Genomic DNA, 19,054 nt, shown 5'->3' with positions numbered 1-19,054 from the left:
TACGAAGGTGAAAAAAAAAAAAATTACCCAAATTTTAATAGTTTGTAATTTAATTGTCTTTTTTTTTCCCCAGTTATGGGACATCCGAGATGGTCAATGCAAGCAGACCTTTTGGGGACACGAATCAGATGTGAACTCCGTCTGTGTGAGTAACTTTCTTCTCTCTTTCAAGATAATATAGTACTGTAGAAGATGTTATAGTGTGCAACATTATTATCCGGGGGGGGGTGCGTAATTACCACTTTTCGCAACAACTAATTGTACATAAAATTGCAAAAAAAATTTCAAATCAGGTCACAATTCAAATTAATGTATTTAAGAAATAAAATGGGAGTGGTGCAGTGGCGCAGCGAAGGGGGGGTAGACTTGGGGGTGAAAACACCTCCAGAGCTATTGGTTTTAACATAAATGCAAATTTCAGTACAGTAGTTTAGGCTTATGAAAGGGCTGTTTTGATCAAAAAAAAAAATCCTTCAGATGGTATTTTTGATCAAAAAAATCCCCTCCAGAAGCTGTTTTTCATTTTAAAAAAAAAAACCCTTCAGAAGATATTTTTCATTAAAAAACCCCCTCAGAAGGTATTTCTGGCTGCACTAGTGGAGTGGTGCGTATAAACGTATTATGTACGGAAGTTAGAAGTTTTACCTAATAATTCATAATTTCTTCATGAATTTTTGGGGAACAAAATTACATGCGTGAAAAAGTTAAGTGTTCGAAACTCCCATTCAAATATAACCACAAGGATATACACTAGAAAGTCCAAGATCTTTAAAACACCTTTACGCAAGGTATTTACATTTTTCTGACGTTAAAAGGAAAAAATAGTCGGAGATCCTTAACTTGTATCACATTAGTAGGTACATATGTAGATGGTCATACTAAAAGTTTCTACGCACTGAAAGATTCACCCCGAATTAAGTAGGCTGGCAATAACTTTGATACCATTTTCGACTTTCATCCACGTGATTGGCCGGAAACGACAGGAGAAGAAGCTCGGCCAGTAAGAGAATAGCATCTGCTAGTTTTCAGGCAGTCCACAACATCGTCTTTAATTCAATTGATAAGTACCTGCTGAACGAATAAACACGACTGTTAAATAGAGCTGTGTTCCAGCCGCAAAACATATAGTCCCACTCAAGATTCTTGGCTTCTCGACCTTGGACGAGTTCACCTCAAATTCGGTCGCAAACAAGATATAAGCATGGGGTGTTTCTTTCAATCGAGCGTTGGATAAACGCGTTTTTCTTGTGAAGCGTCGTTATTTATTTACCATAAGAAATAAATTTCAAAAGAAAATTTGCGCCAAAGTTCCCGACAAGGAGATTCTTGATTTTCTTATCGCTTTTATTGCCCTGCCCCATTTCCTACGAATTCGATGTTTTTGACCCATCCACCGAGCCACACTATACACCCCAAATGAAATGTGAATCAAAGTTTAAGATTTTATCTTCCCTCTTTGCTAATGCCGGCTCCCTCTCTGTTACGCAGTTCCATTCGAGCGGCTTCTACTTCGGCACCGGGTCGGACGACCGCACGGCCCGCCTGTTCGACATCCGGGCAGATCAGCAAATCGGACTCTACCGGACGCCCGCAAACAAGAGCGGATTCACGTCGTGTGCACTATCCGCAAGTGGCAGGCTCATCCTCTGTGGATCCGATGATGCGGCCGTGCACGCATGGGACACACTCAGAGGAAAATACAACGGTGAGTTTTCTCCCTCTCCTGACAAGATCGCACTGCAAATTTCTATCCCCATCTGCTTTTTGGAACAAAACATAATTTTTATACATAAGTATGATAAGAGAAATATGTTTACGCCGGGTTGCCTACCAAAATATGGCTGAAACTAGGGAAAGGTCGCGTCATCATCTTGTCCACCTTCTTTACAAATAATAAAGCTACTAGTCTCTTCATAAAGTGACACTGAACTCAAAAGTTTAATGAAATAGTTTTTTTTTTTTTTCATCAGGGTAAAAAATCTGAAAATGAGCAAAATGTAAAATTGCAGCAAAGGTGCAAATTATTTTCAATCTAGGAATGAAGTCAATAGATGATTATTTTTCGTGTAAGTATTTTAGTCTAAATGTAAGCACAAACTCCTCCACAAACAACTCAGTAAAGAAAATTGTAACCAGTTCTTTTGCTGTGAGAGTATTTTAGAGGGGAAAATACCATTCAGGGCAGTAAAAGTGATGTAAAGTTGCAGTATTTCTCTATTTATTGCTTTCAAATATGAATGATGAAACCAGACTCGGGGATGATCCTCGGTATCCTGAAATTTTGAAAAAAATTAATGGGGAACAATGAACAATCACGTCTGAAAGTTTTTTAATTGATTTAATTTCAGTCCCCCTCCTTTTTGGAGCAATCACGATTGCTTATTCTTCGTGCTCCTTTGATTTACTTTTCTATGCGCATAATTCAAACTCCTCTGATCCACGGGCCTTCGCGAGCATATCCTTCCTCCTGGGCAGTGACGTCCACAGCACCCGGAATCGACTTTCTTAATTATCCGACCCTCTCAATTTTAAACAGAAACAGCATCCAGCGCACAACATTCATTCCCTGGCAATCATTTGAATTTTGACGTCTTGATTTCAAATTATGTTTTTTTTTTGCAATTATGATTGCGATAGGAGCTATTTGTTGAAACAAGAAACTTGAATTGCAAAAACAATAATTTAAATTCAAGATGTCAAAGCTCCAATTATTGCCAGGTGCTAGATGCTAGATGTTTTTGTTTTAAGCAATCACGAATTGCTTATTATCCTCACTTGACCGTAGTTGGAGCTGGTCTGATTTCTCAGATTATCACGACAAGAATAAGTCTAGCTAAGTAGCGGATTTTTTTTTGGAGGGGGGGGGGAGCAAGCCCCCTCCCAAAGGATGAATTAATTTTACTATTTCATTTACTATTTTTAATTCACTTCTCAAAAACAAAATTATTTTTTTGCAGTTATTTAGAAAAGAATACAAAACATTATTTTGAATACAAGCATTTTTTCCTCTAACTGGAATCAAAGGCCAGAGCTGCAAAATACATTTAATTCTCTGGTTTCGAATTCAAGGGAAAGTAATATCGCGATCGATATCTTAATCGGGCCCTGTCCATTACTCCATCTTTGAATCTAAAATCAAAATTAAGTTTTTAAAGATGTGTAGACCTACCAAAAAGAGTCATTTCTATCCATAAAGCTATTTGCGATTTAATAGATTTCTTTTTCAGCTTATAAAAAATGAAAATGAGAGAAATCACATGGCAGTGTTAGCAAAATCATGATATTAATGGAAACGGCATGTAGTATCAAAATGTCACCTCAACTGTATCATAGATTTAAAAACAAATCAGTAACTTTTTATAATGAAAATCTAAATTAATTTATAAAAGCGTAAATGAGGTGTATGGGTTTATTTAATAAACTTGCCCTCATGTTATAATCATTACGACAACGTTCCTAATTATAATAGTTCCTTTTATAGCATCTCGGTGACATTATATAGGGTTTAGTATTTAATTCGCTTGAAATGTTAAAGATATTTTACGTCCAGATTCAAAGCATATTAGTGCATAATATTTGTATAAATAATCCTACAAAAAAATATATATATAAATAAATAAATAAATTACAAATAAAGGCATGAAAACTTTTGTATGAATTATTGTTGGGGGGAGGGGGGACGCTATTCAATTTCCAAGACCCCATCCAAAAGTTATTTCTGTATTCGCCCCTGGTCCAGCTCGTTGTTCTTAATATTTATTTAAAGAAAATAATTTTCGTCGTCAAGTTACAAATCGTCTGCGTTCATTCAAAACTCAACTCAAGCAGATTTTACAAATAGACACCGGTTTTCATGTGCAAAATCACGTTTCTTCAGGAATAACACATAGGTAAACTTTATAGCAAAACTTCATCTAAAAACAAAATTTCCAGATTACTAATTCCCACCGTTGCAGATTGAAACGGAAAAAAATTACCATAACAGTATACGCTGTAGTACAATCTTTATGATAAGTGTACGAGTGCAAATTGGCCATAATGACCATGACACCTTTATTACCGCCTCCTAGTTAGCATTTCTTTTTTAATGGATATGCCCCGTGTTACCTAATTTAGAAAATCACCAGTCATAATATGACAGGTGAGAATTTCTATTCCATTCCATTTGTAGAAACAAGAAACACAACGAGAAGGGTTCCTATTGCAATTCGAGATTGCAGAGGCAGAAAATATAATTTGAAATCAAGACGTCAAAATTCAAATGAATACCAGGCTGGATGCTGAATTTTTTATTAGTTTTTTTCCTTGAACAAAATGTTCCGAGTGCATAAACCAAAGAGTTTTGATTATGAGTATGGATCATTAGTGTAAATAACCTTCTTCCGTTTTCGCAGGTTGCTTAACGGGCCACGAAAACCGCGTGACGTCACTCAGCATGCCGGACAACGGGATGGCCTTGGTGACTGGCTCCTGGGATTCGAGTGTGCGAGTATGGAACTGATGAAGGACGAGTGAATATTCATTTCACAGTTTTGCAGGCGATGAAAAAAGAATATGTGACTGGGATCAACAGCTTAGTGAACCTTACACAGTGAAAGATTTTTTTTTTTTTTTTGCTTATTTTGGTGATGAATGTGAATTAATGAACTTACCTATTATGTATGGAAATTTATTATTTTATAACTAAAGCAAAATGTTATTTAAAAATATCACATGCAATTTTTATTCTAACAGGGTGATTACAGGAGGAATTGTTACTGCGGCTCCTATCAATATGAGGCTTGTCATTTTGATTGTCCATAGTTGGGGAGATCGGGAAAAAATGACGAGTCGGGCAAGATGAAGAATGTCTTAAATTTTCCGTTTTCCACTAGGAAGCAGCATCAAATGGATACAGCAATAATATAGAGACGCTGAAATAGCCTTTTTTTTTTTTTTTTGTTAGTTCTGAATGTTTACTTCTGCCACGTTATAACTTTCGTGCATGTGTAAATAAGCTCGGCTACAGATACAGGCACAATAGATCGTTTCTCTTGAGCATTTATGAGTTTATATACTGCCTATTACCATGAATAAACGTCAACTAATCGCCTTCCTTTATGGCAATGAAGACGAATCCTTTCAAACAGGCAGCCCGGGACACGATGACGTGCCAAAATACGGGACAAAATAACAAGACTTCCTTTTTACAAGCCCTTCTTGTAAAGAGGAATATTGTGACCTTCCAACAGAAGAATGGATAAAACGCTCAATACCAAGACTGGTGGTATGAGGAATGTTCCAAAAATGAAAATGGTCTTTTTATTTGCGACTGTTGTTAGCTGCACGACTAAACACTTCAACATACGTTGCCCATGCTTTAACACTTACTTTTGATACTTTATAAGATGTAAAAACACAGTTATTATTTGTTAAACCATGTACTATGTTCAAAAGATAAAATATGTCCAACCTTTTCCAATGTTGTTATCTTGCCCCAATGCCAAAGTCATCTTGCCCCAGTGATGGGGCAAGGTTGTGCAAAAATAAAAATATCCTTCATTTATTTTATTTGAAAAAATAAATAGTAAAAAAATAATACTACAAAAGACTACTGTAACAGCTCATGTAAAATTAATTTTATTGTCCTTAAAAATAAATTAATAAACAACAAAAAATGTTATCATTGTGATCTTGCTCCGGTCTCCCCTTACCCCCCCCCCCCCCCAAAAAAATAGCGACACAACAGGAAAAAAATGTGTGCTGCAATTTACAAAATTAAAGTGCAATATTGGAGTTAGTACTTTTCGACGTCAGTTTAAAAAACAACAGCGTCCGCACAATTTCAATTCATATCAGAATTTTGAAGACCGAAAAAAAATGTGTGAGAGAACAATGGCAACATTTGGTGTTGAACACATAAGCAGCTAGCTGAAAGCATTTAAGAGAAAATCTTAGTCAGGCCTTCTGCGCAGTGGAAAAGGTAATGAAGAACAAAAGTCCTTCGTTTCAACCAAATCTATTCTAGTTCTTGATAAGCAATATTTAATGATACAGTTTCGAATTAACTATTATATAATTATTAATAACCTGTTATATATATTTATTGATAATTAATAAATTAATCATACACGAATTATTCTATAATTATTAATATTTTTATATATATTTATTAGATAATAAATTAGTGATACAATCTCAAAATAAGTAATTATGTGTTTTTTAGTTTCAAATCGCATTTTATCCTGTCAGTGACCAATGACACCGGCAGGCAGCCGGAACAGAAAGTTGAGCACCCATTACCGATGACCGAGGAACATAAACGGAAAGTTTGACGTGGCAACTGAGTAAATCAATTAAAAATTGTTTTCCAGATTAGTATTTCGTTTCTTCATTCATTCTAGAGATTGAAGAAGCAAGAAGTGTGGAAGTTTTAAAAAATAATTGGAGATTCTCACAATATACCAAAACTGCCACCGCTAATAGTAGCGTACAATGAAGGGAAATCTCGTGAGATATGAATTATGATTAATCTTAATGCAGGAACTTTCGAGGGAAGGGAAGAGGGGGAATCTAATTAACTAGAATACCACAGTGAAGTAGTGAGGATGATCAGCAAAAATTTAAAACATCATATTGAATTTTTAAAAAATCCGGTTTAAATAAATTGTGAAGCGTGCCAACAGAGTTCAAAGTGGGAGTCTCCCAGAAATTCTGCATACATATTGGTTCGAACAGGACTTATCATTCATTTTAAATAATCAACAGTCAATTTGAAAAAGAATATCAAGCGAACACGCATATCCATTAATTCTTTGATAATTAATTGAATTAGCCAAAAAATCGAGAAGTATTTCACGATATGCAAGTTACTTTATAATCAAGACGGATACGAGGGAGAGGTGCTCGCTCCCCCCCCCCCCCCTGCAGCGGCAATGTTTCGGAATTAAAGTTCTAAAAACGCAAGTGTAGTTAATCTATGACTGCTCTGCCATGGGAAGGTAAAAGGCAGTATCGGTAAAATTATTTTTCTTTTCTTTCTTTTTGCATTATTGTCATCTACTGTACTATAGTTTTATTGTTCAAGCTTGTTTTAGTCGGGGGGCTACGGGGGAAGAAACTGCAAATTGTGATAAAATTATGAAACTGGGCATGCTTGTAGACATTGTATAAATAAAAATTTTAGGAAGGGGAGGCATTCCAAAATCCCCCCCCCCCCAAAACCCCCCCCTGGCAGCCATTTTTGGTCCAAAACCAAAAACGGCGATTCTTTTTAAATTTTCGTTATTATAATTTTTTAAATCATTGGTTGTGTCATTCCATGGATGTTTATTACAGTTTTTACTATTTAAAACTCCAAAAAAGTCTAATTTCAAAAATAACTTTACAAAAAGTGTTTAAAAAAAAAAACCGATATTTTTAAATTGTGAGTTCTCTGAAGTGATTTCGCCCCCCCCCCCCCCACCCCATTACAGAGTTACAGGTTTCTGAATTTGAAGATACATTACATTAGTGTTATATCAAAGTAGGGTTCCAGTTATCCGAACTCTAATTGCCCAAACTGTCCAATTATCCGATCATGATACCCCTCGTTTTAAATGATTGAGCACGCATAATTGAAACTATTTGCGAAGGGTATAATAGAATATGAACTTTAAGAAAAAAGGGAGAAATCAATTTCATTACTATTCTAATAACATAATTCTAATAGAAAGAAATTTAAAGTTGAATTTTAAATTTCTGTTTATTATTATTATTACTATTGTTGCTGTTGTTAATTCTCCGTCACCCAATTGATCATCAGTAAGCTTTTTCTCATTTTACAAAAAAAAAAAAAAAAAACATATATATATATATATATATATATATATATATATATATATATATTTATTTATTTATTTATATATATATATATATATACTAGCAAAAATACCCGGCGTTGCCTGGGTCAGTAATAATTATGAGAAAAAATTGTTACTTGCTTTTGTTTTCTGTTTTAAGTGAAAGAATTTAAAACACATCTTTTTGGCGTGATTAAAAATCGAGTTTCTTCCTTACCTATAAAACTAAAATAGCAATAAGTATAATGAAAAAAATAGTACTGATTTAGAAACGAAAGCACTATATTTTAAGCATATACAAATTTCAAAAACATGAAATTAATCTTCTCATGTTTAAAAAGATTAATCTCTTGATACTTTTTTTTTTAACATGGAGTCTAAAATCTTCTCTGTATGGCTATTGAAGTACGAAGTTTAAAAAAATATATAGCCGCGCTCGTAATTCCCTTATACTTGCTTTAGTTATTTTGGGAAATTTCAATCAATGTGGGCTCTTGGTGCGATTTTACCGAATTTGCTTGAATCGTTTTGGGATACCTTCGATGATGCTCCCCCCTTCTTCCCTTACTTTGTAAAACGATATATTAATTTTCGTTGAGATATTATCGCGAGGTGCTAAGATACTTTTGGTCACCTTAAAATGGCGCTAAAGAGTTTCATCCGAAATGTTTCCAAAATAAGTAGTAAAATTTGGCGATTGTTTGAGATTGTGCAGAAAGGAAAATTAATGGAAGTTTTTGTGCTGTTCATGAATTTGCCTAATTTAGGTGCTGGATTATTTAACACAGTAAAAAAAGTTTTTTAAAGATTCTTTGATTGGCGATATTTTGTTTACATGGTGAAACAAGAGAAACATTATGACGTAGTAAATATACTTCGTATATAAGTATACTTCGGCTTCAAAAACAGCGACGTTGAAAAAAACTGCCAAATGCATTAGCTACGGAAATCTTTCTGCAAAAATTTTGGCGATCTGCTGATTGATTAGATAATGAGTAAGTGTTCAATCAGCATAAATAAATAATAAAAACCATTAATTACATTAAAGTTCCGTTTAAATGGAAAATGATCAGCCAAATCATGTATTATTTGCCAATCTTGTGCAAAAATCTTACTTCAAGATTTGACTTGAGAAAAGCTTTAAACAGTCACGAAAAGCAAAGATAGTCAACAATACAACAATTGCCGCTATCGACAGGGAGTTGAGATGATACACTAAATACTGTATTGGGCTGAGGAAAGCCTTCGAACATGGAACTAAAAAGCTCATAACTCGTTTTTCATTCTACTTAGAAATTTCGAATAGGTGCCCTCTTCAGCAGAAAAATCAAAACTTTCGATGGACATGTAATGTAAATATGTGAAAGTATTTTTTCATCGCTATATTAAAGAATTTATACGAAAATTGTATTTTATTGCCCCCTAAGGAGGTTTTGCCCCCCATAACGGGACGAAAACTACCCTATGTGTTATTCTGATGCATAAGCTATATTATTGTAAAGTTTCATCAAAATCCGTTCAGTAGTTTTTGCGTGAAAGAGTAACAAACATCCATACATCCATACAGACAAACTATCGCATATATAATAGTAGTAAGATAAACAAATTCAAGTTTTGGAGCACCGTGTTAAAACTGGTGCTTTTAAAATTAAAGTTTATTAGATCATAGATTTCAACCAACTTTAGTATCTTTACTGAAACCTTGAAGGAGTTGATTTTGTTTGTGTGTGTGTGTGTGTTTTTTTTTTTTTTTCCTTTTATTGCTATAAGCTATACATATACTTTGGTAACTATACTGGATGGTTACCAGGTTTTGTTCAAAATCTTTTTCTTTAACCCACAAACCTTCCAGACGTACACAAAGCCTTTGAAAAGGAACGTTTGTTGTAAAAAAGACAATAAACGTGTTTTCTGTAATTGGATCGGACCATGTTTAGCAAAAGAATGCGATAGTGAAAGGAGATGGTGGGGCTATTGGTCTTTCACAGATCCAACTGCGTTAAGATGGATGTTGGCTGGTCTTCAGAATATCGATTTAATTACACAGTTTGAAAAAGTTACCTTTGCTGATTTAAAGAAACGCTGTATATGCGCAATGAAGAAATGTCAAGTTTCCAAAGCATGTTTTCAAGAAAGGTCTTGAAGAGAAATGAGAATCCATTAACTAACATTAGCTAAACATGATAATCCATTTTTAGAGTCATCGAAAGAATTGTTCTCATTGGAGACGAATGTAGCAGTAGACGAAGAATATGTGGAGCAACTGATGAAGATTGGGCAAGTTGAGGAAAAAAAAAACAGTGCAGCAAATTTATAGAGAAAAGAGTTGTGTCTCAAAAGTCACTTTATGTTCAAGGGTAGAAAAACAATAACTTTTTAGCATTTCATTTTTCCAGAAAAATTAGTAAGTCTGCTCTTTTACTGAAAAGATTAAAATCCGATACAGATTCGTTTTCAAAGCTTTTCATTATTTGCAATCCCGTAAATTTCAACCTAGTTGAATTTCTCCTCTATGAAAATCAACCTCACCCTCCATCGATTTCAATAAATGGAGCTCTTTGAACGGGAAATAAGTCTGGTCAATAACATTCCTGCTCAATGAGTTAAATTATAGTATTCCTACTGATGAAAACAACTCGAGAAAAGAAGAAAACGAGTTAAGATGGGATGATGAAGATGCAAATGATGAATGCTAATTTTAAAATAAGTGCAATGGAGATACATTGTGACGCCATTGTCTATGATGGTTCTTTCATCGTTCATATAAAACGACCTAGGACAGAAAATTTTTCGGTGGAGTATCTGCATTCTTTTCAGGATACAACAAGTAAGACATAAGAGGAATAAGAGAAAGATATCATTTTAGAGAACATGGTTTGCTTTCTAAGAACTGGTTCAGTTTCTACGAAACGTAGATAAGACAGAATTGTTTCCCATGAATGCACTAGTTATATGATCTTATGTTTGCTCTTAATGATGTGACGGTGATTTTCATCGAATAAGAAATCTCTAGTGCCATAAAATCACGAGGAAGCTAATTTCTGAATCTTCGTTCATGTTTTGCATGCTGCAATAAGAGGACACATGAGCATATTCGTTGGAACTGTTGACAACGATGCTTCCATCAGCTGTACAAAAAGGGGATAAAGAAGATTTTGGAGCTGGAAAACACTTTCGACTTATACTAGTCCAACACTTAGCGTACAAATTCGGTCAGCAAAAATCAGTTGTTCTAAGAGAATTCCACTCATTCTCAGCGAAAATCTCATGGTTACCTCTTTTCTTGCAGGTCGGAAAAAAGTGACGATGTGGAAATGATGAAAAGACTATCCTGATGTTATTGGTGTATTTTCATAAATACATCCTAACCTAAAAAAATGCACACCTAATTAAAAATTTCAAATATCTTAGCGATTCATTAATATTTGCTACTACTCGTCTGCATGTAACTTGCCGTCCGTAAATGAAGCTGGAAACTTTTTCCACCAGCGAACAATGATCGATGAATAACTTACCACTCACAGCTGAAGCCCTAAGGCAAGTTATTTAGTGCTTATCAAGGTGGACATCAGTGGGGCAGTATGTCTAAAAATTTAGCCTTAACTTCAATTTATGATTGGGGTTTTACAGTAACTGATGAAAAGCACGATCTTATTTGTTTGAGTTTGCCCGAAGTTTCAAGTTCTTGCTGAAAGCGAATTTACGTTATGCAAGTGTAAAAAAAAACTGCTCTCAAATAACTTGTGGGTGCTTCAAAAATGGACTTATCTAAACACCTATGTGTAAAGGCTGCAATGGAAAATGTTATGTACTTGTGTAAATTACTTGTAAATTCAAACGTTTTAAATTGCCTTCTATATAATCGTTGTATGCATCACTTAATCAGATTTGTATTGCAATTCAGTTGTAGTTTTTGTAACAGTGAATTGTATTTCAATAAATAACAATTTTATTAATAGTAAAAATATTGCTAGCTTTATTAACATACTAAGCTTCTTAATATAGTAATTAAAAGTGCACATATGACTGATAAAACTGCAGAATGTGAATGAAACTTCCAAAAAATTGCGTACTTCTTTTCCAAGTGTTTGAAGTTTTTTTTTTCACTGATAATGAAAATTGATTTCCTTTTAACTAATCAAAGTGCTGTATTTATTCTTAAACAACAATTCAAATGCTTGTTTCAAGTTTTGAAAAATTACTAGCTTAGTTTATAGTCTTTAATTCCTAGTTTTATTCTTAGTTTTGTAATCAATTTTTAATAGTAAACTTTAAAACATAGGTTCGGATTTTCTGATGTTTCGGATTTCTAGGGTTCGGATTATTGGGTTCCACTGTAAATGAATTGATTTTCCTTAACACAGTGTTTTAAAATGCATTAAAAAACATTTCTCAAACGACCCCTCAAGAAATGTTAAAGATTTTGATTAGTTAAAGTTTTGTTCAGAAAAAAAAATCAACTTTTTAAAATTAACTTTGAAATAAGGAGGTTTAGAGATATTTTGATGACTTTTTACGCTTTAGTAAGCATAACAGAACTCCCAAAAGAAGATACAGTGGGTATTTTTCAAAAAATAAAAAAGAAAAGTAGTTTTGGATTTTTGACCAAAAATGGCTGCCAGGGGGGGGGGATTTTAAATTGCCTCCCCTTCCAAAAATGTTTGTTAGTACATTGTCTACAATCATGCCAAGTTTCATAATTTTATCACAAAATGCAGTTTCCGGCTATTTTTTCTACCATTCTACTATTTCTTGGGTTTCTGCTGAAAAGAAAGCACGAAAAAAGAAGTCAAATTCTAATTTTTCCCAATAGTAAGGCGATAATCCAAAACGCATTTCATCTGACACCTCAAAATCGAAACTTCCTCCCAGAAACTTTCCGAAATTCGAAGTTCCAAAAAGGCAATTTCAAACTATTTTTGATGATGCTAGAGAAAAGGAGAGATTTGGAGGCTTTCTCCCTGACATTTTGTGAAAATTTGACATCATCTCAAATAATTTAAGGAAAAGGATGGGGTTTATACGCTTACCTGGTGGTAATTTTTCGAAACTGAAGATCTAAAAAACTAAATTTTGGACCACATTCGACGGTGCTAAGGGGAGAGAGTTTCCACTCATTCCCCCCAAATCACTATAAATTGAAGTTCTAAAGCAGCAACTTTAGAATATACCTTTGATAACTGAAAAGCGAAAGACGATAGATTCGCGTTGGGTTTACATCTTGAAGTAAATGTTCAATTAAGAGAACTGTCTCTAATTATAAGATAGGGTCATTTTAGTTAACTTGAAAAATCTGCTTAAATTTTTGGATCTAAAATCAGTGTTAAATCAGGTTCGTTTTATCAGCCTGCTTTTTTTTTGTGTTGGATGCTGTTTCGGTAATTTTGTGAAACTGAGTAATTAAAACTGAACTATCAATCATAATCGAAAATAAGAATGAATTAAAATTGAAAACTATGGACTGAAAACATCAATAAAATTCATTAATATACTATAATAACATTGCTTATGAAGTTATAAAAAAATCGCTAAGACTGGTTAATTTTCCGCAGAGAGCAAAAGCAAATTTTAGATTGAAAAATTAGTTTTCTCTGATTTTTTTTTTTTTTTTGAGAATATTTTAAAAACTAGGAAAAGGTTTTAAGGGTGCACTTTTTCAGTTTAATATTTCGCAGAAGGTCTGTTTTTAACAAAGTACAAGTGAAGTAATCTTAAATAAATTTTTTAATAAGAAGTAGCCTTTGAATAAGGGAGATAGAAAAACAGTAAAATAAATCAAAGCCTATGTAGCACATGCAAGAAACATTTCTAGAGTGAAAATTGTGTTTCAATATGCATTCAGTTTTAGAAAATATAGAACCAAATTTTTCTTACTTTCAAAAAGGTATTACTCACATCTGCTCAGGTGTGGTAAGAGTTAACGTATAACAGATAGACCAAGAGCTGACCCCCCAAAACACGATTTATCTCTTTTATGGCTTGTGGCCGGTTAAAATAATAAAAAAATGCAATTTAAAACTTTGGCTCGAATCCCCCCACTAATTTTTGGTCACACGGCTGCGTGGGTGGATGAAAGGTCAAAAAAATGAAAAATATGAAAGTGATGAGTTAAATGGCTAAAAACTATATAATAACATTAAATTAATAAGAAAAAACATTTCTCCCCCAGCTATGCTGGGGCGAACGTGGTGGCCCCCAGGGGTAAAGTATTGATTATTAAACTTAAAAAAAAATGATCAGTTTCGTGGGGGGGGGGGGATTTTACAGGGTATTAGTTTTATTATTTTGATTGCCAAAAAAAAATCCCCCCCCCCTCAGTAACTATGGGTCAATTTGTCAAAAAAAAATTTTCTTCTTCCTCTTTATTTGGTCCAAGTCGAGTATTATTCGAACTTACGCATGCCTGTTTAAGTTGCAAAAAAAAAAAAAAAAAAAAAAAAAAAAAAAAGTTTGAACGTTTATTCGTTAAAAAAAACTCGTAGCAATCCCCCCCCCACACCTATGGAGGGGGTTGGTACGCGGTGCGCAGTTTTACAACGCGGTGCCCTCCCCCAGGGGTGAATTGTCGATTGATTAAATTAAAAATAAATGATCACTTTCAAGGAGGGAATTTTACAGTGCATACATTTAATTGCAAAAAAAAAAATCCCCCCCCTTCCCCTCTAGTAACTATGGATGAATTTGTCAAAAAAAAAAAAAAATTCCTCTTCATTTGGTCCGAGTCGAGTACTATTCTTCGCACTTTAGCCTGACCGCTCAAATTGCAAAAAAAACAAAGTTTGAATGTTTATTCGTTAAAAAAACTCGTAGCAAATTCCCCCCATCTTTTTTTGGGGGGGGGGGGTTGCTACCCGGTGCGCGGTTTTACAATGTGGTGCCCCCCAGGGGTAAACTATCGATTGATTAAATAAAAAACAATTAACTGTCGTGAGGGAAATTTACAGAGTATACATTTAATTGTTTTAATTGCAAAAAAAAATCTCCCCCTACCCCAGTAATTATGAATTTATTTCACAAACAAAAGTGATTTTATGTTAAAATTGCAATAACGACTTTTTTACTTGTAAATGTTAATGCGTTAATCCGATGCGTTAAATGAATTTTTAAAATAATAATTTGGAAATTCATTTAGATTTATTTACCTTCAGCATATTGGTTGTGATAGTGTCTATCTAGTTTGATAAAAATGTTCCTGCAATCTCGATGATATAAATCTGCTTCTGTTAAGAACTCGGAAAAATCTAAATCACGGAATTTCAGTTTTCAGTGTTTTCGAATCTTTGAAACTTTAATTCCTTCAAATAAAGTTTCTGTCAAAACATTATCTTTTATCTGGTGGCTGGCTACACTTAAAATTACCCTTTAAAACACTCATAATATAAAAACATCAAAATATATTTTTGAAAAAAGGATTTTTTTTTACGTTTTCAGTTTAAGGATGCGGTACAGCGTGCTCCGAAAAGAAAAACCAACAGCTATAACGACTTCACTGTGTTGGCTACAGTTGATCACTGACGAAACTGCCCTCGAAACAGCAAGAAGAAATCATCACATGCGTGTACTTTCCCCTTCCTTCTTTTCATGCTAAGCACACAATGGTAGAAGCAGATGTACGGACGCTGAATTGCTTCCTTTCATTTTGAAAAATATTTCAAAATTTCTAATTTAAATTAAAAAATTTTTTTTTTTTTTGGGGGGGGAGGATTTTTTTTTCCTGCTACAATCAAATGTAAACTCTGAGAAAATCCCCCCTCTCTACGAAAGTAATCTTTTTTTTATTTAATCAATCGATAATTCACTCCTGGGGGGCAAACAAGTTCGCCCTAACATAGCTGGGGGGGGGGATTTTCTACGTGTTTTTTTTACCGAATAAATAATTGCAATTGTTTTTTACAATTTAAGAGGTCATGGGAAAGTTCGAATAGTACTGGACTCGGACCAAATAAAGAGAAACAAAAAACTTTTTTTTGACAAATTTACCCATAGTTACTGGGGGGGGGGGGGAGATTTTTTGGAAATCAAAATAATGAAACAAATACCCTGTAAAGTTCCCCAACCCCACGAAAGTGATTTTTTTTTTAAATTTTAACAATCGATATTCACTTCTGGGGGGGGGGGCTCCCACATTCGCCCCCAACATAGCTGGAGGGGAGATTTGCTACGTGGTTTTTTTAAATTAATTTAATGTTATTATATAATTTTTAGCCATTTCACTTATGTTAATATTTTTCTTTTATTTTGACCTTTCATCCACCAATGCAGCGTGTGACCCGAAAATAGTGGGCGGAGGGGGGGGGTGATTAGAGCCAAAATTTTTAATCACATTTTTTTTATTATTTTTAACCGGCCACCCCGCCATAAAACAGATAAACCGTGTTTTGGGGGCTCAGCTCTTGGTCTACAGGGACGACGGGTTCGAACTGAAAAATTCATTTTGTGTTAAATAGTCCATTTATTGAGAAGGATATAGGCTATATAACATTGCGCTTTGACTAATAGGAGTGGAGCAGCAATAAGAAATGTAATGAAAGCGGGAAAATTTATATAATTGTATAAAATGCTTAGAACGCCGAATACACGTACATTTTTGAGGTAGACCGTGCAACGCCTGGCAATGCAGCTAGTAGACTTATAATTGCTGGGGAGGAGAGATTTTGTTTTGCAATTAAAACAATTAAATGTATACTCTGTAAAATTCCCTCCACGAAAGTGATCATTTTATTTTTAATTTAATCAATAATCGACAATTCACCCCTGGGGGGGGAGGGCACCACGTTTGTAAAACTGCGCACCGCGTAGCAACCCCCTCCATAGGTGTGGAGGGGATTGCTACGCGGGGGGGGGGGGGATTGCTACGAGTTTTTTTTTTTTAATGAATAAACGTTCAAACTTTGGGGTTTTTTTTTTTTGCAACTTAAACAGTCATGCGTAAGTTCGAATAATACTCGACTTGGACCAAATAAAGAGGAACAAAAAAAAAATTTTTTTTTTTTGACAAATTGACCCATAGTTGCTGGGGGGGGGGGGGGTTGGCAATCAAAATAATGAAACTAATACCCTGTAAAATTCCCCCCCACGAAAGTGATCATTTTTTTTTTAAGTTTAATAATTGATACTTTACTCCTGGGGGCCACCACGTTCGCCCCAACATAGCTGGGGGAGAAATTCGCTACGTGTTTTTTCTTATTAATTTCAATGTTATTATATAGTTTTTAGCCATTTAACCTCATCACTTTGATATTTTTCATTTTTTTGACCCTTTCATCCACCCACGCAGCCGTGTGACCCTAAATTAGTGGGAGGGGGGGGGGGGATTCGAGCCAAAGTTTTAAATTGCATTTTTTTATTATTTTAACCGGCCACAAGCCGTAAAAGAGATAAATCGCGTTTTCCGGGGTCAGCTTTTGGTCTAAGATTTTTGCAAAAAGTGCCTAATCTACGCTTGAAGCAAAAGGTAAAGGACATTCTACTAAAACAGGTTGCCAACCTCAGTTAACTGATAATCTACTTTTGCAGTTCGATGTACACCAAGATCGAGTGTTTGTGTGTGTGTGGGGGGGGGGGGGGGGGTAGTTATGTGGTTGTCTTGCATACACTGGTGACACTATGCTTGAGTTCAAACTGTAGATTCAATCTTAAACAAAATACTTCAATGCTGATTAAATAACTTTAAATTTCTAGAATAATGTTGTGTGAATACTTTTCTCAGATTAAAAAAAAAATTAGATACTAATATATTTAGCAGTAAGTTTTTAAAATTGATAACTTTTTTTGAAATAAAACTTATTTGAAATGAATAAAATTTATTTTAAACTCACCGAGAACATAGTGAATGAGGGGTTACTTTTTCAGACCATTAACGAGAGAGAGTTTCCGTGCACTATGGATGTTTTGGACTTTCCAAGCATTTACAAGCAGTCCCGAAATTGCAGTAATGGCAATTGATCGACAAAAAATAAAAGTTTGCATGTTATTTAACATGTAAGTAGAGATAACCCCTGTTTTTCTTTTGTGGTATCTGACATTCTTTTAACTTTATACTACTATAAATGATAGATCAAAGTATGGATTTATATTTAGAGATACATCTTTATATGCGGATGTTTTACGATTTTTTGAAGTGAAATATGTAAAATATTTTTCAAAACTATATTTTCTTACTTAAAATTTGTTTTCAAACATTAAATTTTCAAGAACAAAAAATATAAAGATTTTATTTTACTAATTTTTTTTATAGTCATAGTACATATAATAGATCTTATAAAGCATTTTTAAAAAGTTCAAATAAGTTTTGATTTATAACATTGAACCTATCCATCCCCCCCCCCCCCTCTTCTCCAGAAAATAATGTTTCTGAAGGGCACTCTCAACAAAAACAAAGTCTAAAGTGTTGTCCCGATTGACTGAAAATAGGCTGCACTTGAGATCGGCCGGTTGCTGATCGCTGGCCTAATAGGTCGAACGAAGTGAGGACACGCCCCATGAAAAATTATGTTTCTTTATTCTTTTATCAAACCTATCCCTCCTCCTTTTTTTTTATTACTTGGACAGTTGTTAGGACTGAACTCAGAATCTTTCATTTCAGACATTTAATAATTGTGTTTAGGATGGTGGACAGGAAAATTCAAGGAAAAAAAGCCTTTTATTAGGAGGTAAATTTAACATTGTCTATATGGAAAGATTTTATTCCGAAAATATTGGCCCTTATTAGGAAAATTGAATAGGAATGGCTTCTAAGAGAAGTTTCACTGTATATAAAACTGTTGCAAAACATACAGATTCAGAATGATAACATGAGTTGAGATATTTGCAGATTCTTCTTTTAAAGAGAATTGATAGTGGAAGTAAACAAAGAGGTTTGCTGTTTGGCGGCATCATTTGCCACTGTCATGAATTGGAGATTCATCTCGGGAACATTTAGCTTACCTTGATTGGCTTTGTTTTCGCCATCTCATCGTCAATCAGACAATGGTAATGCTTGACGATGGAGAGATAGTGGATGAACCTTCTAACGAAAATGTCAGTTGTAATAGGTTTGCTATTATTTTGTGATAGATAGAATGAGCGACAACCGCCTCTTACTACTCCGCACTTTCTGACTCATTCTACCTATTACAAATGTTTCTGCATTAAGGTCATCCGCCATCTCACAGTGGCCTAACTGTCCTACTTGTCAGTTCTGGCTGAATTCAATTTTGTATATTTGACTTCAGCATCAAGTTGTATGGCCCACA

The 19,054-nt window shown here is 34.3% G+C and overlaps 1 protein-coding gene across 1 annotated transcript in view; it reads left to right on the top strand.

Annotated features, from left to right (window-relative positions):
* LOC129234117 (guanine nucleotide-binding protein subunit beta-2-like) overlaps window positions 1-4,709 on the top strand; it is a 44,423-nt gene extending 39,714 nt beyond the window's left edge. The window contains exons 7-9 of the mRNA XM_054868008.1: window positions 74-145; window positions 1,489-1,705; window positions 4,395-4,709. Of these exons, the coding sequence (XP_054723983.1) occupies window positions 74-145; window positions 1,489-1,705; window positions 4,395-4,501 (396 nt within the window). The 3' untranslated portion in view covers window positions 4,502-4,709. The remainder of the gene's footprint in view (window positions 1-73; window positions 146-1,488; window positions 1,706-4,394) is intronic.
* Window positions 4,710-19,054: the final 14,345 nt, after the last annotated feature.

This window comes from Uloborus diversus, chromosome 1 (assembly GCF_026930045.1).
Source record: "Uloborus diversus isolate 005 chromosome 1, Udiv.v.3.1, whole genome shotgun sequence".
NCBI lineage: Eukaryota > Metazoa > Arthropoda > Arachnida > Araneae > Uloboridae > Uloborus > Uloborus diversus.
The sequence above is the reverse complement of the archived record's forward strand: the minus strand, read 5'-3'. Positions and strand labels throughout refer to the sequence as shown.